Source organism: Cydia amplana, chromosome 8 (genome assembly GCF_948474715.1).
Source record: "Cydia amplana chromosome 8, ilCydAmpl1.1, whole genome shotgun sequence".
NCBI lineage: Eukaryota > Metazoa > Arthropoda > Insecta > Lepidoptera > Tortricidae > Cydia > Cydia amplana.
The window spans coordinates 1,454,691-1,481,143 of record NC_086076.1 but is presented as its reverse complement, the minus strand read 5'-3'; the positions used below and the strand labels follow the sequence as shown (position 1 = coordinate 1,481,143).

The 26,453-nt window shown below is 40.9% G+C and overlaps 3 protein-coding genes across 3 annotated transcripts; 2 read left to right on the top strand and 1 right to left on the bottom strand.

The window, feature by feature from the left end:
* Window positions 1–1,518: 1,518 nt before the first annotated feature.
* LOC134649987 (GTPase-GDP dissociation stimulator vimar) lies at window positions 1,519–17,448 on the bottom strand. Its single transcript, XM_063504803.1, has 8 exons — window positions 17,255–17,448; window positions 16,426–17,175; window positions 15,842–16,009; window positions 14,413–14,595; window positions 8,172–8,334; window positions 4,972–5,069; window positions 2,603–2,763; window positions 1,519–1,921 (listed from the first exon to the last, which is right to left on the bottom strand). The coding sequence occupies exons 1-8, from the start codon at window positions 17,259–17,261 to the stop codon at window positions 1,520–1,522; spliced, it is 1,932 nt and encodes a 643-aa protein (XP_063360873.1). The 5' UTR covers window positions 17,262–17,448; the 3' UTR covers window position 1,519.
* Window positions 17,449–21,949: 4,501 nt separating this feature from the next.
* LOC134649949 (uncharacterized) lies at window positions 21,950–23,520 on the top strand. Its single transcript, XM_063504746.1, has 2 exons — window positions 21,950–23,053; window positions 23,461–23,520. The coding sequence occupies exons 1-2, from the start codon at window positions 22,109–22,111 to the stop codon at window positions 23,473–23,475; spliced, it is 960 nt and encodes a 319-aa protein (XP_063360816.1). The 5' UTR covers window positions 21,950–22,108; the 3' UTR covers window positions 23,476–23,520.
* A 69-nt stretch (window positions 23,521–23,589) lies between these two features.
* On the top strand, window positions 23,590–26,223 carry LOC134650394 (uncharacterized protein K02A2.6-like). The gene is made up of 2 exons (XM_063505349.1): window positions 23,590–23,850; window positions 24,181–26,223. The coding sequence occupies exons 1-2, from the start codon at window positions 23,590–23,592 to the stop codon at window positions 26,221–26,223; spliced, it is 2,304 nt and encodes a 767-aa protein (XP_063361419.1).
* The last annotated feature ends 230 nt before the right edge of the window (window positions 26,224–26,453 follow it).

Genomic DNA, 26,453 nt, shown 5'->3' with positions numbered 1-26,453 from the left:
AATACAATAATTATGTTGTGTAAATAGTAAAGTGGAATGGTAAACTATTACGTACTTATACGTAAATTGTTCTTTATCTTATAAATTACTTTTTCTTATATTAAAAGGTTTTCTAGAAAGGTTTAGAATAAGATCTAAAATAACATTAATGTGTAATAAAAGTGAATATACTTCAGATTCTAGGTCTATTTTAAATTCAAATTGCTGTAGTCACAATCAAATATATCTGAGCGGATAAGGTGATGCTTAAAAATATCCGAACACGTTTACTACGGAAATGGGTGTTGCGGTAAGTTTAAAAAACTTGAAAAGTTCTAGGAAATTTCCGGAATTGTATTAGAATAAAAAGATTTTCCATGTGGAAACATTACAAGCACACGTTAGTTTGCTAGTATGCATGAATATCACATTAGCTTCGGTGTAAAACATACGTGGCACTATTTACATATACAAAGTTCTCCTTGGATAAGATGACAAAAGTTTATTACCGTGATTTACTATTTGAAGGATTTTCACTTTAAAAGTTACATCAAGTGCTGTGCTTCCCAATAAAATTCACAAAATCAATATCAAGATAAAACAATTCATGATTATGACTAGATTTTTCGCTAAGTGTATAACAACAACTAATTACACATGAAGAATAATAATAGTAACAAAATAAACACAAGTTTGGAATGGTAACTTATTTTTTACTTTCGCACAAAACTTGAAAACGTGCATAATAACTGTGCAGTTTTGAACGAGCGCTACCCCAAAGTATGTTCCCATAGTAAGTCGCGACCTAAACATGAGCATGGTAAATTTTCCATTTCAAGTTGTTACATAATAAACAATGCTCATAGAGTTAGACCAAGATAAGTCTGCAACCATTTTGATAGTACACGTGCATGTGTTATTTATACGTCACAATTTCATAGAAGTTTGACATTTAAAATAACAATTGGGTTAATCAACTTTTTCTTGTCACACGTTGCTATGGTTACGGTCTCCTGAGTCACTCTTAAAATTCTACGTTTTTCGTATTTAAATGAACCAAACTTGCATTTTATGGTAGTTATAAGACCTTTCCATAATGGGACATCTAATGAGCATGTTAGTAGAACATGGTACAGCAGTTCTTCTAACAATCTATGCTACTATTGTCTCCTCGCTGATGGGACAGAATAACAACAAGAAATAGTTGATTGACCCAATTGCACTGCGTGTGCTATCAAAATCGTTGCAGACTTAACTTGGTCTAACTCCAATCACATTTAACTGGGTGGATCAACTATTTTTTGTTGTTATTCTGTCCGGTCAGCCAAGAGACAATAGTAGTATAGTTTGTTAGAAGAAATTGTACACCACCTTCTTCTGACACGCTTGGAAGACGACCCTCAATGGAAAGGGTGTATAAGTATCACAAAAAAGCGAGTTTGGTGAATATAAATGCCTAAAAATCAGGTTTTAAAGAGTGACCCAGGAGAACGTAACCATGGCAACGGGTGACAAGAAAAAGTTGATTCACCCAACTAATCTACTTATCGGCCATAGCCGCAACGACGCTCAAAACGCAACTCTTCAAATCGTCGCTCAAATCCGTCCGCGCTTCCATCAGTTTCTGCAGCGCTTCACCCACTTTAGCGTCTTTATAATCTAGCGCTAGCTGATTAACTTTACTAGTAACATCTAGAAACGCTAGCAAATTCTCTACGACCTGAATCGGCATTTTCGCGCAATTTGTCTCGAGTAGTACGGAAACGTGCTTACCGATTTCGGACTTTAAGAGGCGGGCAATAAGGGTGTTTTCGATGTCGATGTCCGGTTTGTCCTTGAGGCAGTGGATCGAGAGGAGAGTGAGAGCGAGGATAGCTTCGTTCTGCATGACAGAGTGAGACGCGATTAGCATGTTTACTAGGCAGGATATGCAGCCGTCGACCTGAAATAAAATATTATTACGACTTACAGAAACCGATTTAGTCTCACAGTAAACTCAAAAAGCTTGTGTTTAGGGTAGACAACGATATATAGTACTATAGTTGGTCAAACCAATTTGTCAGTCAGTAAGAACCAGGAAAACTATACTCATTCTTTTCTTTTGGGTGCTAGTACTAGTGTAAGACAAAGATAGTATGATTATCTCTGTCTATGTTTGAAATGAGACATTCTTTTGACAAATTACAGCTTCTGTTCATGTCTTTTCTCGGGGCTAAAACTATTTCCATACCAAATTTTGTTCAAATCGGTTTAGCGGTTTAAGCGTGAAGAAGTAAACAGACAGACATACTTTCGCATTGAAATATAATAATAGTATGGATTAATATTTAGAGTCCGTCTAAGCTAATTGTGCGCCGACCTATAGGACAAAGTGAGAGTGTCATTATACTGTTAAAAAAACTGGACAAGCGCGAATCGGACTCGCCCACCGAATTTTTTACAAATTTATAGTTTAAAGATTTTTTCCTGTACTTGTAATGTAAGACGATATTATTTTGTTAGGTTTTCTCGTCAGTTCTTCTAATGATTTATCTCTAAATTGAGTGATATTATATAGCGCGTGGGGCAGCCCTGGCTGTATGTACCGCCGGCGGTACTCGCCGCGTAGGTATGTTATCCTCACCTCGACATAGTTCCTCCAGTGCGTGTGGTGGGGCAGCAGCTTGCAGCTCCAGGCGAGCAGGCGCGGCGCCTCGCCCGCGGCGCCCGAGTGCTCGCACGAGCCCCAGCGCGCCGCGGCCGCCAGCGCGGCCCTATCGCTAGCCAGCTGTCGGGCCACGCCCTCTGCGGGGGCACATATATACCACAGAATAAATAATAGTACCACAAAATAGATACAGTACAGAAATCAATCTACATACAAAGTGCGCTCGAGCAACGCACACATAGACACTGCTCACGGACACGATATCTCGGACCGGTTGGGACCAGTGCGAGCGCGAGTGCCATCCGCTTGAGACACGCTTCTGTCAACTTTTTGTGCAATAATGGAGAAACAAAAAAAAAGTTATTATAACTGTTCAGTGTCAGTCGTTTTTTAAGCTACCAGTGGTTTCAGAGAGGTAAGTAGGTATCTGCTTGTATTTCGATGGTTCGTTTTAACGTTAAACAGAACAGTTAGGTAGGTAGGTATGCACCCCGCCCCGGCCACTACTAGATACGAGTGCCACTATCACGATAGTTTTTTGTGCATAAATCATAGTTGACAACCCTAGAGCGACCGCCCAGCGTAGGTATGAAAAGTGAAGTACATACATGTGATTGACTTCTGTACTGTATCTATTTTGTGATAGTACTATAGAAGCGCTGGTGGCCTAGCGGTAAGAGCGTGCGACTTGCAATCCGGAGGTCGCGGGTTCGAACCCCGGCTCGTACCAATGAGTTTTTCGGAACTTATGTACGAAATATCATTTGATATTTACCAGTCGCTTTTCGGTGAAGGAAAAACATCGTGAGGAAACCGGACTAATCCCAATACGGGCCTAGTTTACCCTCTGGGTTGGAAGGTCAGATGGCAGTCGCTTTCGTAAAACTAGTGCCCACGCCAATTACTGGGATTAGTTGCCAAACGGACCTCAGGCTCCCATGATCCGTGGCAAAATGCCGGGACAACGCGAAGAAGAGAAGAAATAATAGTACTATGTACAGAAGATTTACTCTAACAAAACCCGTCTATTAGGACAGATATGACCGCTAGGTGGCGCGAGCGGGCGTCCGTTCCGTGGCGGTGCGTGGCAATTATAGTTTGTAGCTTTCTAGTAGAGCCCGATGGCTTATCCTATTGTCTATTGTTCAGTAAAACCGCACAAGCTACTTACCTGCAAAAAAGGGTCCTAATTATTCTATTTGACACCTGAGCGCGGGCTAGTCCAACGCTCAAAAAACCAGTGTAGGTGCGCTCTCCGATAACGCGCCTTTGTTACGCATCTCGATGACACATTTTAGACTGGTTCTGTAGCGTTCGACTCGCCGGCACTCAGTAACCGAAGTACCGATTTTTTATGCAGGTGGTTGTGGCACGTGGCACGAGCGGTTTTACTAACAATAGACAATAGGATTAGCCTTCGGGCTCTATTAGAAAGCTACAAACTATACTATGGCGATACACCAAAATTGGTGTGGGCCGCATGTACACAAGTACATTAAGCACGAGGACGAAATCGCGGAGTGAGCCCCGCCTGCATATACTTGCTTCTATTTTGTGGGTTATTATCTATCACCTACCTACCTGTTACCTACTGTTAACAATTAATTAGGCAATTGCCTAATTAGCTAAGTTTACCCATCTATGTTTTAAGGGAGTTCCCTCTGCCAACAAACTGTCCTGCAGTTTGGCAGAAGAAAAAAATATGTATGTTAGGGTTTATTTCATCTGAATAAACGATTTATTTATTTATTTATTTTTATTTTTTTATTTATCACACCTTGTGTGTATAAAATTGTTTCATTTTCTAAATTTTCATTTCACCGAAAGTTTTTTAATTAAACCGTTGAAGTTTTAGAAGGATCACAGATCTAACGTGACTGAACCCGATGGCTTCTAAAGGGTGCCTTTTTCAAAAGTTTTCAAGGATTACTTAACGGTTTTTGAAGTAAAACCGGCCAAGTGCGAGTCGGACTCGCGCACGAAGGGTTCCGTACCGATACGCAAAAAAATCTCGTTTGTTGCATGAGAACCCTACTTAAATATTTATTTTATCCTGTCTTTAGTATTACTTGCTGTAGCGGCAACAGAAATACATGATCTGTGAAAATTTCAACTTTATTCATTCAGTTAATGAGATACAGCCTGGTAACAGACAGACGGACAGCGGAGTCTTAGTAATAGGGTCCCGTTTTTACCCTATGGGTACAAAACCCTTAAAACGCGGTCGGTCAAATGAGAAACGAAGTCAAAATTAAGAGGTAACATCAGACAAAACTACTTTCGCATTTATAAATGCAATATCAATAGGAACACTTCCCTGACATGAATGATGATAGGATACGAACCTTGTCCATCGACCAGCATCCTGAGAGCAGCGAGTAGTTTGTAGGCTACGTGGTGGTCTTCCACGGTAGGTAGGGCGGCTATGAAAACCGGCGCCGCTCTGAAAAAAAAACTTTCTTAAATATTCATAAAACCCCTTATTCATAAAACTTCACGGGTTTAATTAAATTATATTTTATCCCTTTCTTGCAAATACATAAGTCAAAATGACAGATGATAACAAACGATTATTAGTTAATTGATATTTGTAGCGCATTAATGAAGGGGTTAATGTTTTAACTTTTAATGTAAAAACACTCGAGTCGGATATTATTTTACGTTAAACTTAAGTATAATAATTATGAAGGATTTTTAACCTTTTCGACGCCGTGTCAAACACAAAAGCTGTCACGCTGACGCCACGTCACCGAAGTGTCAAAACTGAAATTGAACTTTATGCATATGCACGTAGGTCTATATTGCTCTGTGGTCTGTGACCGATTAATTGGTCTTTGGCGTTGAACCTACGGTGCGGATATATCGGTCATTGGCGTCCAAAAGGTTAAACGCCAACAACACAAGGCATTTTCTCAAAGGTTAGCTGGAAGAGATCCCTTTTAGGGATAAGTTCGCCTTTGTACATAACATTCTTATTTTTGTTTTGTTTTTGTCCGTTTTATGTAAACCTGTTTATGTGCAATAAAGTGACATACATACATACAACACCTAAAACCGTCGTCACTGCGCCATGGACAACTATACGTACAGTCAGCAGCACAAGTTGCTAAGCGGGCGATGTGTTCAAAATTACCTTGACACGCTCTTATTCTCTTAACAATAAAGTCGCGTTAAGATCATTTTAAACACCTGGCCCGCTTAGCAACTTCTGCCGCTGACTGTATTACGGTAGCTGTCAAAGTAACCTTCACACTTTCAATTAAGGTTTACATTAGCTCGCGTATAAAATCCTGGGTCACGCAGATATATAGTCTCTGAACACTAAAAGTTGGTATTCTGTACATCATGTGCTGCCATACCTGCCCTTGCTGACCGCGGCTTTCTTATTAGCCGCCGACACGGTTAAGTTCCTGAGGGCGGACAGAGCCGCGTGCTGCACTTTACTCGCTGTGGCCAAGTGGATAAAGTGTATTACGCCTTACTTACTAACACTAGACTTACTTCAACTGGGGCCCGGTTACGTCATATTTTAATTTCAACTTTAGTACTTTGTGTACAGAATACGAACCCTGGGTCACGCAGGTATATAGTCTCTGAGCGCTGAAAGCTTGTATTCTGTACATAATATGCTGTCATACCTGCCCTTGCTGACCGCGGCTTTCTTATTAGCCGCCGACACGGTTAAGTTCCTGAGGGCGGACAGAGCCGCGTGCTGCACTTTACTCGCTGTGGCCAAGTCGATAGAGTGTATTACGCCTTACTTACTAACACTTAGACTAACTTCAACACTCCTGGGGGATTTTATGTACAGAATACGAACCCTGGGTCACGCAGGTATATAGTCTCTGAACACTGAAAGCTTGCATTCTGTACATAATATGCTGTCATACCTGCCCTTGCTGACCGCGACTTTCTTATTAGCCGCCGACACGGTTAAGTTCCTGAGGGCGGACAGAGCCGCGTGCTGCACTTTGCTCGCTGTGGCCAAGTCGATAGAGTGTATTACGCCTTACTTACTAACACTAGACTAACTTCAACACTCCTGGGGCCCGGTTACGTCATCTTTTAATTTCAACTTTAGCATTTTATGTACAGAATACGAACCCTGGGTCACGCAGGTATAATAGTCTCTGAGCGCTGAAAGCTTGTATTCTGTACATAAAGTGCGGCCATACCTGCCCTTGCTGGCCGCGACTTTCTTATTAGCCGCCGACACGGTTAAGTTCCTGAGGGCGGACAGAGCCGCGTGCTGCACTTTACTCGCTGTGGCCAAGTCGATAGAGTGTATTACGCCTTACTTACTAACACTAGACTAACTTCAACTGGGGCCCGGTTACGTCATATTTTAATTTCAACTTTAGCACTTTGTGTACAGAATACGAACCCTGGCTCACGAAGGTATAGTCTCTGAACACTGAAAGCTTGCATTCTGTACATAATATGCTGTCATACCTGCCCTTGCTGACCGCGGCTTTCTTATTAGCCGCCGACACGGTTAAGTTCCTGAGGGCGGACAGAGCCGCGTGCTGCACTTTACTCGCTGTGGCCAAGTGGATAAAGTGTATTACGCCTTACTTACTAACACTAGACTTACTTCAACTGGGGCCCGGTTACGTCATATTTTAATTTCAACTTTAGCACTTTGTGTACGGAATACGAACCCTGGGTCACGCAGGTATATAGTCTCTGAGCGCTGAAAGCTTGTATTCTGTACATAATATGCTGTCATACCTGCCCTTGCTGACCGCGGCTTTCTTATTAGCCGCCGACACGGTTAAGTTCCTGAGGGCGGACAGAGCCGCGTGCTGCACTTTACTCGCTGTGGCCAAGTCGATAGAGTGTATTACGCCTTACTTACTAACACTTAGACTAACTTCAACACTCCTGGGGGATTTTATGTACAGAATACGAACCCTGGGTCACGCAGGTATATAGTCTCTGAACACTGAAAGCTTGCATTCTGTACATAATATGCTGTCATACCTGCCCTTGCTGACCGCGACTTTCTTATTAGCCGCCGACACGGTTAAGTTCCTGAGGGCGGACAGAGCCGCGTGCTGCACTTTGCTCGCTGTGGCCAAGTCGATAGAGTGTATTACGCCTTACTTACTAACACTAGACTAACTTCAACACTCCTGGGGCCCGGTTACGTCATCTTTTAATTTCAACTTTAGCATTTTATGTACAGAATACGAACCCTGGGTCACGCAGGTATAATAGTCTCTGAGCGCTGAAAGCTTGTATTCTGTACATAAAGTGCGGCCATACCTGCCCTTGCTGGCCGCGACTTTCTTATTAGCCGCCGACACGGTTAAGTTCCTGAGGGCGGACAGAGCCGCGTGCTGCACTTTACTCGCTGTGGCCAAGTCGATAGAGTGTATTACGCCTTACTTACTAACACTAGACTAACTTCAACTGGGGCCCGGTTACGTCATATTTTAATTTCAACTTTAGCACTTTGTGTACAGAATACGAACCCTGGCTCACGAAGGTATAGTCTCTGAACACTGAAAGCTCGTATTCTGTACATAAAGTGCGGCCATACCTGCCCTTGCTGGCCGCTACTTTCTTATTAGCCGCCGACACGGTTAAGTTCCTGAGGGCGGACAGAGCCGCGTGCTGCACTTTGCTCGCTGTGGCCAAGTCGATAGAGTGCGTTTTGCCTTGCTTCAGCTCTAGACCCAGTTTGTGGTGCTTCTCAAATATGTCTGGAAAAAGTAATAGTACATTATTGTCGAGGTTCGGAAGTAGCTACTTGCAGGCTGAGGATTCGTTTTAAACGGACGACCTTGGGAGTCCGTTTAATTGAATCCGAAGCCAGCAAGTAGCCTTCCAGCCGAGTCATATATAGTGCTTTTCTCAAAAATGGTGCAAGAAATAGAAATATTTTACAGAACTTACAGAAGCAACGTTCTAATTTTCACAGAAAAAAATACAACCATTAAAAAAATTTGCTTGCCGCCTTTAAAAAAAAGAAGTGTATTTTTCTGCTCAAAATACGCCAACCTATTTGAGACACCTAAATAGTCGCGGTACCAACATTAAGCCTGTAACAGACTATCGCACCGCACCGCGACCTTGGAGCGCCGCACCCATAAGTGAGAGCGAGAAAGATATATCTGTTTCACCCATAAGTGAGAGGGAGAAAGAGATATCTGTTTCTCGCTCTCACTTATGGGTGCGACGCTCCAAGGTCGCGGTGCGGTGCGATAGTCCGTTATAGGCTTTATAATAATAAGTGCTGATCATCTGTTTGGCTGTTTAAGGTGACGGTAGAGGTGGGTAAATTTTCAGATTCTGTCAATTTACCCCATTTCACACACAAGCGCACTTCACGCACACTACCTCACTTTACTGGGACAGGTCACTGACCCATCAAGTTTTTTTTTAAGATAGCGTTTTGAGTTTAGTGGCCTCCTTTTAGGAAAAGCGTTCCATTGAAAGAAGAAAGAGAAACAATACATTTAATCTTGCTTTCCTTGTCTGTTCATGTCACACGTGACGTATTTAAATTCTAATAATTCATTTGGTTGTTGACAATTTTCTACATTATGGCTTTGTCGAGATACGCGTTTTCTAAAGTTAAACCGAATAAAACCAGATGTCATTAAGTCAGATGTAAAATTTTATTTACTACTCTATACGACTTTTCATAAGGCTCAAAATCAATTAAATGAGAATTTAAATAAATAAAGTTCCGGCAGGGTGCAAAATTTAATTAAGGCGGACAAAATAAAATTTGAAAATATATGGAAACAGTGTTGGCTAATGTACCCCTAATATCTTACACTACTTACTATTAAATTAATACAATTAAAATAAAAAATATTATACCGGTATTCCACCGGTATTATTTCAGTGCTGAAGCGATTATCTTCGATCGTAGCCTTGATAATGTAGGTGTTGATAGTTACTTACGGCGGTAGGAGCGGCAATGAACCCCGTGCAGAGTAGAACGTGAGGTGCGTTGGGATAAGTGCATATATCTACTTATAATTCTTTGGCTGGTTGGTAACCCTCTATATTTTATTTTTTGTTTTACTGTTATTAGGTTAAGGGAGTTTTAGGGAGTGAAAAAAAAATGATTTTCGTTTTATGCGCTCGCGTGATTGCCGATGGATTATAATTAGACAAAAGAACTTGTTTTCCACGCATCGAATGTAGATCCCTATGACACTTCCTCCAAGTCTTCTCCAATAATGTTTATACCGTATTTTAATTACCTACCTTAAATGTTACATTTCTAAATATTTTTTTTGTGCTATACATACTTCAAAAAAATCGCTGGAGGCCTAGCGGTAAGAGCGTGCGAATTGCAATTCCGGCTCGTACCAATGAGTTTTTCGGAACTTATGTACGAAATATCATTTGATATTTACCAGTTGCTTTTCGGTGAAGGAAAACATCGTGAGAAAACCGGACTAAACCCAATAAGAGCCTAGTTTACCCCCTATGGGTTGGAAGGTCAGATGGCAGTCGCTTTCATAAAAATTAGTGCCCACGCCAATTTATGGGATTAATTGCCAAGCGGACCCCAGGCTCCCATGAGCCGTGTCAAAATGCCGGGACAACGCGAGGAAGATGATGATGATGTGACACATACTTCCAAAAAAATCTACAAATATTTTACGTGACAACTGCGCTTGCTTATAAGTAAATATTATGTAGGTACACTTATAAAGTATAAAGTAGAAAATATCTTATAGGTACATAATATAAAAACCGATCATGTACGAGTAGGATTCACCATGGGTTCCACAGTTACACATTTTTATTGCATATTTTTTGTTTAAGACCAACTCATCTATACATACATAGGTCTTCCATTAATCTTTTGGCGTTGAACTATTTTTTGTATATGTATTTATGTAATACAATTCTGAGTTAGGTTATGGTACATTTTTGCTCACCTACTTATAGTTATGTATTATATCTGATATGTGAGATACCAAACCTGATACCAAAAATCGCCGCAAAGTTAAAAGTTCATTTATTTACGTTACTCATCTTCGGATCACCGACTTACTACTTCCTTACTTGACATATGTGTACTAAATTTCAAATGAACTAGTCCAGTAGTTACGGTGAAAATTGGCTTTAACAAAATGGCAGACACACGAGTGATCTTATAAGGGAGATTATTTTCCTTGAGTGAATGGTATGCATTTACCCCAATGCACCTCACGTTCCACGCGGCGCGGCGTAATCTGGCCCCTATTTCACCACGGTGACAGGTACGACAAAAACATCACTGTTATTGACGCCATAGGCATCCATGGACTACAGTTACCGCTAACACTGATTTAAACTTTCACGATTTTTACACATTATTAAATTGTACAACGGAACCGCAAAACGTTCAAGCGGATAAACAAGACCAAGTGCGGGTAGTTCGAAAAACTCGCGCGGTTAGAAGATGCTGATATCAACTTAAGCCAGTCTTCTCCGAGACCACGGGGACAACGCCGTCCTCGAAACGTCGGAGGTAAATCTTAAAACTTAGATACGCGATTAAGTCCCGTTGTACAATTTAATAATACAGTTACCGCTTACCATCGGGCGGGCCGTATTCGTGTTTGCCACCGTCATTGTACCTATTATTAAAAAAAAACTTTATTATATCGGATAAAACAGACATTTCTCTCGCGAAAAAATCTTGTGACAATTGTCACAAGATTTTTCAAAGAATTTTCGGTAAGTCTTGACAGGAAATGAGTTCTGTGTCGCAATTTCGATACAGTTGCTGTGTTTCTTGTGACAATTGTCATTAGCTTCGCAAAATAAGAATTTTTTAGTGGCAATATAATGGAGTTTATTTATTTATTAAAATGTTGGTGGCAAACAAGCACATCGCCCGTCCGATGGTAAGCGGTTACCGTAGCCTATGGAGGCCTGTGACGTCAGCAACAGTGATGTCGACAACTGTCGCACCTGTCACCGTGGTCGTAGTGAAATAGGGGCCAGTAAGTACCTAATAATCGCAGTGGTCTTAAGTGTCACAGACCCTACTGGCGCTTAAGTCCTTTATGACAATTTCTGCCTATTTAAAATTGTTCAAAAAAAAAAGAAACCGAATAATTATATCGGACTACCGAATTTTCACGAGAATCAGTTGAGAAATGTGATATGCAAAGGAGAAGAATTCGGACATACGAAAGCATTTTTGCCCAATTTGAAACGGAGACCTTCGCCAACGCTCGGTCAATGATGGTTTAGGTACAGCTAGCTGCAGAGAAAAGGTACCACCCCTGCATACAATTATCTATCTGGTCGTACCTTTTCTCTGCAGCTGACTGTACAGTGTACACCTATAAAAATGGTTGTCCCTGCTCTAATTTTATACCGGTACCGTACTTTGTATTTCAACCGGTATAGTTTTACCTTCAAAACGAACCGGTATTGATAAATAATAACGGTACCATACCGCTTATACCGTAAAGAAAGCATGATGCAGTCTCTGCTTTGCACAATGATTGTGTGGACAAAATTCTTATAATCACCGAAACATACATACCTACGCACATAATGTCATTGAAATAAAACATTGTTATTTTATAGTAAATTTATATAATACTCGATATATACACATAACAATAACCAGACCGCAGCGGTATTAGCCTGTAAGCTTCATCTCTTGTCTCCAAATCCGCAAAAACTAGTTAGTACTAAATGCTGGTCTTGCTGTTATTTTATTCTTGAAGATTATGGCTTGTTTCTTGATTATTGAGAACAGCACGTAATCGCACACATATAGACGGAACGAACGGCAACAAAGTAGGTGTAGACACTAAGACTTTCAGGTATTAAACGAATTACGCTTCGTATTAATAGGTAAGTAATATTTAAATGAATATATAATATTCTCTAACGTAAATACAAGATTACAATTGACATCAAATGTCATTGACGTACAGAAGTCATACACTTTTTTTTAATGACGCAAAATTGATACCAGCATAATGAAAATCAATCCCAATCAGTAAAAAGAGTCTTTAAACTTTTTTCATTTTAAGCGGGTTTTGAAGGAACAAGTTACTTAAATTCAATTGTAATCGTATTGTTTTAGGATAGTTTACTGCTGTTTTCGATCGTTACGACCTGTAAATAACAACAAATCAAATTTTAAATAAATTTATTTACCCTGTTTTTTGAAATACAATTTATCTACTGGTATACATTTTCGTATGCGTATATGATGAAATGTCTAAATAATGTCAAAAACGAGCTACGACGAAGTACACGTCTGCTTCGATCCAAGGCCAGCGGCCATCTGACTCGAAGAAGAATTTTGAGTGATGTCGTCAATGTATGGAAATTGTACGAAAGTTTACATTTGGGATTGAATTTCTGTGTTGTATTTGTGAGTAAAAATATAAGTAGATAATAATTTGCTAGTTTAGTTATCTAGCTTTCAAAATCACACAACAACTCAATTACTGTTAAAGGCAAAACTGTAATGCGTGTTGCTCAAACGGAACTCCATATTTTGATTTTTGGATACTTTTAGTGTCGATTTGTAGAGAATTACAGCAAATAAAAAATATTATGCCGTGAAGAGCCGGTACACGGCTTTTTCGTGAACAAATTTACGTATAATTTAATGCAGTTATTAAACATTTCTTGAACAAATTGATTGCACAAAGTGAGCTCTAAATCGAAAACGTCATATACCGTCCCCTTATGGCCATTTAAAGTTTTAAAAAGTTTGGAACTCGTTAAATAATGGAATTTGTATGCGACATTGCAGTCCCGAAATCGAGCTGCAATGTTTTTAACTTTTTAATTTTTTGAATGACCATAAACTACGCACTTCGCGACCTATTTTTTAACCGGCAACGTCGACTTTGCCGTCCATTTTTGAGAAATAGTACATTACGGTACAAGTGCGAAAAGTAGGATATTATATTAGCAACGAGTGGTGATAAAAACACTACCGAAGGGAGTGTTTTAAATCGACACGAGTTGCGAATTACCTTTTCGCACGTGTATTGTACAACGTTTTACGATACACATAGCCCTTTAAATTTTTGACAGGCACGTATTGTCCTTAATCCCGCCCTAGGGCGGTAAAGTAGTACAATATGTACTGTAAAATAAGTTTTAGCCGCCTAAGGATCAGCCAAAGATAAAAATGACAGTGAAAACCCTACAATGTAGAATTGTATATAACATACTAAAATATTGATTATAAAATAGTTAATTATGGAACAATTTTTTAACAAGCAGATACGTCTGCGTGCGATATTCCAAATTATTATTTTTATATTAAAGGAAAAAAGTTAACTTTTTCTTTTCCTTTTCTTAATAAATATTTAGTTTAGTATGGGTTAAAGGTGTTAAGACATTGTTTAGATATACTCTTACGGTCTTATCTTACGTCTTCAAAGGCGTGTAAACGAAAAGGAGGATATAAAAAAAATCGCACGCTTATGGTAAAGGTCACCGCATAGACTAGGAATCCTCTAGACTGAGCATAGTAACGCTACCCCCTCTGCCACTTATACGGTAGTTTTACTCCATCTTCGAGTCAATCCGTTCAAAGACACGGATCAATCACGGCACGGGATTCGCTCACCTCGTCCCCCCGCAACCCCGTATTTTTGGCAGCATCGGTTTCATGAAATATTTGCTCTAAACTCAGTCTAGAGGATTCCTAGTCTATGGGTCACCGTAGCCTATGGTCCCCTGTAAATCCAGGGAACTTCTGTCACTTTTGGTTATAATTGGAAGCAATATAATCTGTGGAATTTCAACCTCATATCAACTACACGTACTATGAAACTCACCGAGTAACTTATCAAATATATGAGTTTCCATGATCGCGGCGCAGTAGTCGTCCTGGCGGGCAAAGTTGCCGATGGCCAGCACGGCCGCGCTCAACAAGTGCGGGTTGGAGGCTTCGAGCCACCGGACCGTGGTTTCGTACACGGCCCCGTGACCGTTATCGTACAGGAGGTGCATAGCTTCGTCTGTAAAAAACAAGTTTAATGTCAATTTTTTTTTTCTTTTTTTTTTTTTAATAAGTTTTTGGCAAAAATTTAATTTTTGGTACAAGCTTTTATCGCTGACTGTACTTTTCCTACGACAGACAACTAATACTCATCAAGACAATTCTAAAAACCCCTAACACTATTAGGTTGCGTTGTTTCATCACAGAGTTCCTATGGCCACCTCCTGTCTCCATCATCAGATCAGTTCGACAGTACCATATTATTGTATTGTCATCAGAACTACATACAGCTGCCAATTTTCATGACGCTACGATCCTTGGAAGATGGTTAAATTAGTTACCTTAGATTCCATTACATAGCTACATACAGGTCGACCTAATAAAAGCTTGTTAAAAATGACTTTTCATACAAGCTTTTATTGCTGATTGTACTTTGCCAACAGGCAACTGGTACTCATCGAGACAAGTCGGACTCGCGCACGTAGAGTTCCGTACCGTTACGCAAAAAACGGCAAAAAAATTACAGTTGTTTATGGGAGCCCCACTCAAATATTTATTTTACTTTGATTTTAGTATTTGTTGTTATAGCAGCAACAGAGATACATCATGTGTGAAAATTTTAACTGTCTATCTCGGTTCATGAGTTACAGCCTGGTGACAGACAGACGGACAGCGGAGTCTTAGTAATAGGGTCCCGTTTTTACCCTTTGGGTACGGAACCCTAAAAGCCCCAAACACAATTAGGTTGCGTTGTTTTAACACAGAGGTTATATGGCCACCTCCCGTCTCCATCATCATTACGCAAATTCCTTTAGCTAGTTTTACAGCCAGCAATCAAAATAAGGCTTGTGTTATGGTACTATTCTTCTATCATTAGGGCTATTTTAACTTTAGACGCTGCAGCTCGAAACAGCGATCTGGTGCTCATCATGAACCAGCACCTGAGGTTTTTCAGCCACGATGTACGTCATTCCACGTTTTCGTTTGCCTTGGATTTTACCCTGTATTATGAGCTGGAAGAGGTGGTATTTGTCATTTGGTAATACAGTCAGCAGCAGAAGTTGCTATGCGGCCGAGGTGTTCTAAATTACCTGGACACGCTCTTATTCTCTTGACAATAAAGTCGCGTCAAGATCATTTTGAACACCTGGCCCGCTTAGCAACTTCTGCTGCTGACTGTACATGACCAAAGTACTGCAGTAATAAGGCTACTATAGACAACAACATTTAGTAAAGACCTCCAGCCTCAATCATGTTTAACTAACCTCCAGTAAGGACTAGCACAAGCAAGTCGCAGGCCTGTTTGACCAATGCTTCAACCTCGGAGTCCGAAGCCCTAAGCTCTCTCGAAGCCTGACGCCGAAGCAAGGCCTCTAGACGAGAGCAGACATGTTGTATGCATTCTTGACGGGCTAGGAGTGCCTTTACTGACTCTGTAAAAGTAAAATATTGTATTTATTTTATTGTTATGTATTGTTGGTATGTGATTGATGTGGCAAGAAATACCGCGCTCAGGCAAGCAATCTATGGCGATGCGGGCCCCATATACCCACAAGCGTCACAACAAACATTTAGAACACATGATGATTGTTATCTAAGATCAAATCCTATACCAGAACAGTTGACAGAAAAAAACTCTTGTATTACAAACATGATTTTTAGTTTTTAAGATTATAATTATAGCATGTATGTTAGAGTTTGGTTTTTGATATTAATTTGGTAATTCTCCTTGTAGAATATTTTACATGTATCTTGTTAAAAACCGGTGGCAAATACTCGAGTTTCATTAGGTTGGATGTAAATAAACTAAGACAGAAAGCCAAAGAAATCTTCAAATCATTTAACATACCATGCTCTGCCTGCAAAAGCAAGTGGTCCAGGCACAGTTCCGAAATCTCCATATTAACCGTCTCCCGCAACACTCTTAACACCAACAAGTTCACATTCTCACTAAACAGAAACTCCGGAGTATTATCATTCACTACACTGAGAATAAGCAGCACCGTAGACACCAGGTCGTCATCCATATCCTCGCTATCCAGTTCCGCAGCCAAGATCCGCTGCATCAGCTCTATCAGACCACTCTCCACAATAGACTCTGTGAACTGTTGCCCGCCAATGGCATAGTTTAACAATGTTTTGCATGTAAAGATTTTTACTTCACTCAAATTTGAGTTGTCCAAGGTTGTTTTAAGTAGTTTTGTTAATATGTTGACACCATGGTCTAGGACTAGCTTTCGTGATGTGTCGCAGTCACAGCACAAGTTGCCAAGGGCTCTGCAACACTGTTTTACAAGTTCCAATCGGTCCGTGGTTACATCTTTACCAACCATGTCCATTATAGGTCCTATCACATCTTTTTTAGCAAATGTTTCCCTTTTATCCTCACATTTCGCTAGCTCAGAGATCGATTGTACAGCCAGCGTCACGATTTCTTGGTCACTGTTCTTTAATAATGCCGTAAGACAATTCGAAACATCGTATTCGTAGTTTTTTCCTAGCTTGATTATATCGTTCAATTTCGCCTTCAAATCGTTAACATTTGTTATATTTTGAATAACCAGCGTTTCAAGTGAGTTAGATTTCTTAGCGGAAGGACCTGTAATTAAAATAAAATGATATTTAATAAAGATTTTGACCGCAAACACGAAAAATTGAAACTGGTGGAAGTAACATACCGTCCATGGTGATAAATGAATGAAAAAGAGAATTCTGGTATGGAGAAGGCTACAGGAGACGCAGAGTTATCATATCCGTAGTTTTAGAAATAAAGCGATATTGAAAAATGCGAAGAAAACCTAAAAGTGTTAAAAATTAACTCCCAAGTCCCACCGCAAAGCGATTAGCGTTTTGACAGCTCTGAAGAGTATTTTATTTTTTGTTAACTACAGTGACGTCGGTGACAAACTGCAATCCTGCAATCAAACTTATACTTTTTTTTATTATCTATTTTATGTTTCTGTTTAAAAATCCATTAAAAATCGATAGAATAAAGGTCTAAACTTCAGCATAATTTATTTGATTCTTCCATTATTTGTATCCAAAGATTTTAAGCGACACAGTAAACTTTACAATTTTTAAACCATCTAAAAACGTCTCTGCATCGGCGGCACCGGCAAAATTGGCAATCAATTCCAAACTACTGGTCGTAGTCGTATGTCTTACAGTACGTAATCGATCGATAAAGTTAATTACTTATTTATTGATTGTGAGCTGCTTTGATTTCAGGAGCTTACTTCGTTTAGAACCTCCTCATACTCATTTATGCTTCAGCACAAAAGTAGATACCTACTAAAAATATATGTATTTAGGGGCTAGTGCACGAAAGAATGTAAACGGCATAAATTATGTTCGTTCCTAAATTATGACTAATTTATAAATCAACGCAGTCCATTGTTTAGAATGTGGTCTCGGCAAGGTGAAAAGTTTATACGCCGTGGCTAGTTTATGTGTTATTTTATTATTCTAACGCCTACGAAATCTATAAAAATCGGATAACAATGAAATTGTATTGTAACCTGGATATTTTTTAATTTTTTTGCATTTAGGATATTGCGTCAAAATTTCGATGTCTGCCATAATATTTTTTTTCGTACTTATCCTTAAGGCCTCCTACTAACGAGCGCTCTTTCAACGCGCGTTAAAAAAGCGCTTGAATCCGTCCACACGCTAAATTCGATTTAGCGACCAACGCTTAAAGTCGAAAATCCAACAACGCTTGATAAAAAGCGCCACCGCCATCGTGTGAATACTCATACTGTATCCATTTGTGTCATTCAAACGCTTTTTTAACGCGCGTTGAAAAAGCGCTCGTGAGAATGAGGCCTAACTATTCCAGTCTGTTTTAGGGCTCCGTAGTCAGTTCAACATAGTTTCGCCATGTCCGTCCGTCTGTCTGTCCGCGGCTTTGCTCCGTATTCGTTAGTGTTAGAAAGCTTTGTTTAACCCTTCGTGCCTTCAAACCATCGCAACCCTCAAGATTCCGGTTTTCGAACCAACAACGATGACGAGGGGACAACGAGGGGTTAACAACAACTTTGCCCTTTTATAAAACAACAAGATTTAACTACCTATTTTTGGAGTCGATTTAATTTTTAATTTTTAAAGTATTTGCCATGAAACTCATCACTACATAGTAAACACAAAGTCGCTTTCGGCTGTCTGTCTGTCCCTATGTAGGTATGCTTAGATCTTTACGTAACGGATTTTGATGCGGTTTTTTTTTAATAGATAGAGTGATTCAAGAGGAAGGTTATGTATAAATTTGTTAACCCGTGCGAAGCCAGGGCGGGTCGCTAGTCTATCTATGTAAACAAACAACTGATTCGTCGCAATGATTAAAGCATCAATTGTTCTTTGCACCAGTAATTGTGGTAATTAGTTATATTTGGTTCCCGCGGGATCGAAGCGGTTCTTAGGCCGCTCGAACACTATACTTCCTTATTAAATTGTACAACGGGACTTAATCGCGTATCTAAGTTTTAAAATGTACCTCCGACGTTTCGAGGACGGTGTTGTCCCCGTGGTCTTGTTGTACAAATCGTGTGTAAAAATCGTGAAAGTATAAATCAGTACTATCCTTCCTTTGTTCAATAAGGCGCGAAAAACTCAAGCACTGAGGGGCTACTGCGAAAACCGAATTTCTAAAATTGCGGGGATCTTTCTCTTTTACTCTAATGAAAGCGTAACAAGAGTGACAGAGAAAGATGTTCGAAATTGGTGAACTTCGATTTTCGCGGTTACAGTCCAGATCACGCGGTCTAGCATGAGTTGCGTTCTCGCGACTCCATACATCTAGCGCGGCTTCAAGTACCTATGGACTCGCGCGCGAGAACGCAACTATCATTGTAGACCGCCATATAATAATACTTTAGTGCTGTTTGGAATGTTACAAAATGACAATATTTGAAAACATCAAAACGGCCTGGCCATTTTATAAATTAATTCATTCATAATAATGTTCATGCAATTTTGCAGCTAGCTGTACGTATATTTCACGAGACTCGTATGCGTCTGCAGATACCCTAACAATAACATTTTATAAAGTACAGGATGTTTAATATAGGTATCTTGTTTGATTTTCTTTTTTGTATTAAAGAATTGTTACTTGTCAGAATATTATAGGTGGGCTACCCCATAATTATAACGTGAAATTTCCGAAATTATTCCATATAGAAATATTTGTACTTTTACTCTACAGTTAGGCAGACAAATTTTTGGAATTTATCCAAATAAAGACATTATTTATTATTTAATATCTGGGTGACCGAGCCGAGCTTCGCTCGGAAAACATATAAAAACTCGAAAACGCGCGTTTTCCCAGAGATAAGACCTAGCTAGATCGATTTCTCGCCCCCGAAAACCCCCATATAGTAAATTTCATCGAAATCGTTAGAGCCGTTTCAGAGATCCCCGAAATATATATATAAATAAACAAGAATTGCTTGTTTAAAGGTATTAGATAACCTACGATACACGTGTACTTATTTTCATAATAATATTAAACAATGACGATGTCCACTGTAAGGAGAAAAGCATAAATTGTGACTGAAATATCAACACGAGGATAATCCTCAAAATCACCCAAATTGATGTGAAAATTACCCATTGCATCTTATATATTATTGCGATAACATTGTAAATTGTATTGTATCCAAGCCAGTCTTCCACAAACCTCGAATTAAAACATGAAACATTACCACTGGTACCACTCATTCAAGGGAATACTTTTTTTTACTTAGAGCCACCCCACACTAGCGTCTTCTGAGCGTCGGCGTTGTCAACTCTGGCTGCTGCTCAACGCAACGTTGGCGCCACTGCGCAGCGACGCCATTTTCCATAGCGCTGACTAGAGCGCGAAAGACGCTAGTGTGGGGTGGCCTTTGGCCATGTTTTAAAAAAAACATATACGAGGGGCGTTCAAAATATTCTCGGTATTGATATCTTACGACCTCTTCTAAAATTTCTTTCGTTACTGGCCGCTAAGGTTTATTCATTGACATTAAAAAAAAGTATAATTCGAACCGAGATGGTCTTTTGTTTTTCTGCAATTGCTGAACAAACATGAACATCATGTGCGAATTGACAATGTTAACTAAATTAGAACATCGATGCGTGATAAAATTCTTGACAAAACAGGGTAAAAATCAAAAAACCATAAAAGAGGAAATGGATTGTGTTTACCGTGAGTCTGCTCCTTCTTTATCTACCATTCAAAAGTGGTCAAGCGAGTTTAAACGCGGAAGGGAGAGTATTGAAGATGACCCTAGACCTGGCCGGCCTGTAGTAGCTACTTCACAAGAAAATATTGATAAAGTGGAAAAACTTATATTGGAAGATGGTCGAGTGAAGGTAAAATCTATAGCACAAGTAACCAATCTCTCTATTGGTACCGTACATGATATTATACATGACCATCTTAATATGTCAAAAGTAAGTGCAAGATGGGTTCCGCGAATGCTGACTCGGCTTCAAAAAGACATGCGTGTAGCTTGTTGTTCCGATTTTATTGACCTGTGCGGTGAAAATCCTGATGAGGTGCTGCAAAGAATAGTTACTGGAGATGAAACCTGGGTTCATCATTATGACCCAGAGAGTAAACAAGAGTCCATGCAGTGGCACATTAAGGGTTCAGCTCATCCCAAGAAGTTCAAGGTCATCCCTTCAGCTGGCAAGGTCATGGCCACGATATTTTGGGATTGTGAAGGAGTATTACTAATCGATTATAAAGAAAAAGGTGTAAATATCACAGGACAGTACTACGCTAACATTCTACGTCAATTAAAGGATGTAATTAAAGAAAAGAGGCGAGGAAAGTTAACCAAAGGTATTCTGCTTCTGCATGACAACGCCCCCGTCCATACTGCTCATATTGCCAAGGCAGCTATTGTTGAATGTGGGTTTAAAACTGTTACTCACCCACCGTATAGTCCGGACTTAGCCCTCAGCGACTTCTTTTTGCTCCCCAATCTTAAAAAGGATCTGCGTGGAAATAAATTTTCTGACGATGAAGCATTGAAGGCGGCAGTGGAGAAGCATTTTTACACGAAAGATAAAAAATATTATTACGAGGGATTAAAAAAAATAATTGATCGATCTTTTAAGTGTATGAACATAGGGGGGGAGTATATTGAACAATAAAAATATCAAACTTTTCGTACTTGTTTGTTTTCATTCTCATACCGAGAATATTTTGAATACCCCTCGTATATATTATGCAAATTAAAATTCAAAATACAAAATATATTTATTTCGAGAAATACAGAAGTTTCAATAAAAGCAGTTGGTACAGTGATCCCCACACATACCTGTAACGTATGTGGGTAGACTCATGTTTCCAAAATAGAGGGTAGATTTTGCACCACGTCGGTCAATCGATTAAAGGCTATACCGAACGTACGTGTTTTAGTGCTCTCCTCATATCCTGGATTCCCTGGGCCATCAGCAGATATTTCTCAGTGGCGACGAGAACAATTGGACACTAGTGCATTTAAAAAGTAAAAAAATAAAAGTTGTGATAAACAGTGTACGACATGCCTGTGGGAAAGGTCGGACCGTTTGACCTTGTCAATGACAATTGGGAACTGTATGTTGACCGTTTAGAACAATATTTCGTTGCAAATGATGTTAAAAATGAAATGAAAGTGGCTACGCTGATAACAGTGATGGGCGGTGACGCTTATGAACTAATGGTGAATCTGTGCACGCCTGTGAAACCAGCGACAAAAACTTATGACCAGCTGGTCGCGCTGATGAAAGGTCATTTAAATCCAAAGCCGAGTTTGCTCGCAGAACGTTTTAAATTCCGCCAGCGTGTGCAAAAGCGTGATGAAAGTATTGCGAACTTTGTAACGGATCTTAAAAAATTAAGTAAGGACTGCGGTTTCACAGGGGATACTTGGAAGGATAACTTGAGGGATCAGTTCGTGTGTGGCCTGTCAAACGACGACATCAGACAGAAGCTGTTCACGGAGGACGACACGATCACGTTCGACCGGGCGTACAAGCTCGCCGTGTCCATGGAGGCGGCCGAGGTCAACGCGGCGCTAGTAGAAGACTGTACTCGGAATCGATCCAGCGACAGTATACCAGCGAGCGCGGCGACGTCGGTGCATCATTTGGGTCGGGCAGGCCGGGGCCGGGCGGCGGCGGACGGCGGTCGAGCAGGGGCTGGAACAGCGGGCCGCGGGAAGATAACGATCGGCGGCGGTCCAAGCGCCATGAGCGGAGCGGGTAGCGGAAAGATGCGAGGCTTCGGTCAAAACAACAACACTGATTTGTATGGAGTGTGTAAGGTGTGCGGAGCGAAGCATGAGGCCGACAGATGCAAATTCAAGAAGTATGTCTGCCGAGTATGTAACCAAGAAGGACACTTAAAAAGGGTGTGTCCTAAGCTGCGGGGAGGTTCGTCCCTATACAACGTAACGGAAGAGAAGGTTGTGTATTTGGACCATTCGGACAGCAGCGACAGCGACGAGGTAAACAATTTTTCAATAAATAGCAGCGAATCGTTGGAGTGTGAACCATATACCATAGATGTTAACATTGCGGGGAAGTGGTTAAATATGGAAATAGACACAGGTAGTGCGATTTCGTGTATAAGTTTAGAATGTTATAAAAAGTTGTTTACTCATTGCAAAATACAAAGAAGTCATTTAGTGTTGAATTATTATACAGATATAAAGGTAAAACCTGTAGGTAAGATAATACCTAATGTGCAGTGTAATGGAATTTCTAAAGAATTAGACCTATATGTTATTGAAAATGGCAAAACTAGCCTATTAGGTAGGCGTTGGATAAGGGCATTTAATATCATAGATAGGTCAAAGTTGGTATGTAAACAAATTGTTAATGTAAACAAGTTGTTTGATGAGACTGAATTCAGTTCCAGATACTGTGAGGTGTTTGCCTCGGGCTTGGGCCGGTTCACCGGGGGCACGGTCGGGTTCCACCTGCGGCCGGACGCGCGGCCGGTGTTCCTGCGCGCGCGCCCGTGGAGCGCGCGCTCGAGCAGATGGTGCGCGACGGCATCATCACGCCTGTCGCCACCTCCGACTGGGCCACGCCTATAGTGCCGGTAGTTAAAAAAGATGGCACGATACGGGTATGTGCTGATTTTAAGTTAACGCTAAATAAATGTTTAGAAGTGGACCACTATCCTTTACCGAAAGTAGAAGATTTGCTAACTAAATTGCACGGGGGAAATAAGTTCACTAAATTAGACCTGTCGCAAGCTTACGCCCAGTTTGAACTGGACGAGTCCAAGAAATATACGGTGATTAACACCCATAAGGGTTTATTTATGTACAATAGACTGATATATGGGCTCGCGTCTAGTCCCGGTATTTTCCAGAGAAAACTCGAGCAATTGTTTGCGGATATGCCTCGTGTAGGTGTCTTTCTGGACGATTTGATTATAACAGGGGTCGATGACCGGTCGCATATAGACACGCTTCACGAAGTGTTTGAAAGGTTAAGGAAATACGGTTTAAGAGTAAAAAAAGATAAATGTACGTTTTTTGCGGATTCGGTAACATATCTCGGATTTGTAATTAGTAAACAAGGGGTTCATACATGCCCTAAAAAAATTGAAGCGATCAAACAGGTACCGGTTCCAAATAATGTGGCAGAATTACGATCATTCTTAGGGTTAGTGATGTATTACGCCAAGTTCGTACCGAATATAAGCACTATACTAGCGCCTCTGTATGCACTTTTGCGGAAAGATGTGAAGTATGAGTGGAGTGATACTTGCATGGGCGCGTTTAATGAGGTGAAACAAATGTTGATTTCTGGCGATATATTGGCGCATTATTCGCCAGATCTTCCTCTAATTCTTACCACTGATGCGAGCAGTGTAGGCGTCGGCGCTGTGATATCTCACCTTGTGCCCGGCGCCGGCGACGCTAGCGCCACCGAGCGGCCGATAGCGTACTCGTCGCGGGTGCTCAACGCCGCAGAGAAGTCGTATTCACAAATTGAGCGGGAGGCGCTTTCTATCATTTATGGGGTCCGAAAATTTCACCAATACTTGTATGGTAGAAGGTTTATTCTAAGAACAGACCATAAGCCCTTGGTGACAATTTTCGGCGATAAAGTAGGGGTACCCGTAATGGCTGCTAGTCGTATGCAAAGGTGGGCGGTGATTTTAGCTGGTTACGATTATACCATCGAGTATGTGCGTAGTGACGGGAACGCAGCCGACGCTTTATCTCGCTTACCGGTGGGTAAGGAGAAAAGCCAGCGTAAGGAAGTCACATATTTAAATTTTATCCAAAACTTCCTACCGATTACGAGGAAAATGGTTCAAGATAACGTTAGTAAGGATGAAGTACTAAAGAAAATATTCCTGTTTTTACTGTCCGGCTGGCCTACCAGTTGTGACGATGACGCCCTAAAGCCGTATTACCTGCGGCGCAATGAATTATATATAGACCGGGGTTGTATAATTTGGGGCTATCGACTAGTGGTTCCAGAGGCTTTGAGAAATCACTTACTCAAAGAGTTACATGTCGGTCATTTAGGTATCGTGAAAATGAAGAGCCTCGCCCGTAGCGTGATGTGGTGGCCTGGAATAGATAGGGATATAGAGGAGTTAGGTAAGCAGTGCACGACGTGTGCTCTAGAGGGCGCCGCGCCGCCGCGAGCGCCGCCACAGCCGTGGCCGTATAACCCGGAGCCCTGGTCGCGATTACATATTGACTTCCTAGGACCTTTTCAGGGTGAAACTTTTTTAGTCATTATAGACTCGGCGACGAAATGGTTAGAAATATTCAAAATGGCTAAAACTACTGCTAGGGGAGTTATTAAATCGCTACGGGAAACATTTGCTCGTTTTGGGCTACCTCTAGAAATAGTTTCGGACAACGGTCCTCCGTTCACGTCTAAGGAATACGCAAATTTTATGGAAAATAACGGCATCAAACTGACATTTACGCCAGCTTACCACCCAGCCTCCAATGGTGCTGCAGAGAATGCGGTTAAGTTATGCAAGCGAGCCATTAAAAAGGCACTTCGAGACGGTTGTGATGTGGATGAAGCTCTTCAAGCATATCTCATGATGTACAGGAACGTTGAACATAGTTCTACAGGGTCGACCCCAGCTATGTTGTTACAACGTAGACGACTACGATCGAGGCTAGATCTATTAAGGGGTACTCGGCAGGTCGAGTCTAGGGTACACCAAGCTCAAGATAAACAAGTGTTTAATGCGGGAGGGAAACCTAGGGAACTTAATGTAGGCGATTCTGTGTGGGCGCGAGATCACGCCGGGGGAAGCTGGTTAAGTGGTCAAGTGAAGGAGAAAGTAGGTTCCCGGAATTTTATTATAGCTAGGGAAAGTGGTCCACAACTAAAAAGACATTTAGATCAGATTAAAAGAAGGCGTAGCAGTTACACAGTGAACCTGTCGGATGGATCGGAGGCGGCGCCAGGCGGGGAATCCGCGATTAATGAAACTGAGGCGGCCCAGACTTCGCGCGCGCCGGAACCTGTGGTTGAATCCGATCTTAAGGAACCACCTCAGCCATCTATAGATACCGTGTCCCTAAACACAGTGCCCAGTCACACAGAATGTAACGAGTCCCCTGCGGACCGACCCAAGCGTATTCGTAAACCCGTGCAAAGATATGGCTTCGAGTTTGATTAAATTATTATGTATCCAAATAGTACCTAAGCTACTCGCACACTAGTAAGTAGATATAAGAAAACATGTATTAGTAATTAAGGGTGGAGGTGTAACGTATGTGGGTAGACTCATGTTTCCAAAATAGAGGGTAGATTTTGCACCACGTCGGTCAATCGATTAAAGGCTATACCGAACGTACGTGTTTTAGTGCTCTCCTCATATCCTGGATTCCCTGGGCCATCAGCAGATAT

Bases quoted from the DNA above. Each gene is read 5' to 3' on its own strand.
- LOC134649987 (XM_063504803.1), bottom strand. The intron at 16,010-16,425 runs GTATGTTAAATG...TTACTTTTACAG, and splicing joins GCTTTTGCAGGCAGAGCATG to AGTCAGTAAAGGCACTCCTA. The intron at 1,922-2,602 runs GTGAGGATAACA...ATTTTATTTCAG, and splicing joins ACTGGAGGAACTATGTCGAG to GTCGACGGCTGCATATCCTG.
- LOC134649949 (XM_063504746.1), top strand. From the start codon at position 22,109: ATGCCTGTGGGAAAGGTCGGACCGTTTGACCTTGTCAATGACAATTGG.
- LOC134650394 (XM_063505349.1), top strand. From the start codon at position 23,590: ATGGTGCGCGACGGCATCATCACGCCTGTCGCCACCTCCGACTGGGCC. The intron at 23,851-24,180 runs GTGATTAACACC...GCGATCAAACAG, and splicing joins ACGAGTCCAAGAAATATACG to GTACCGGTTCCAAATAATGT.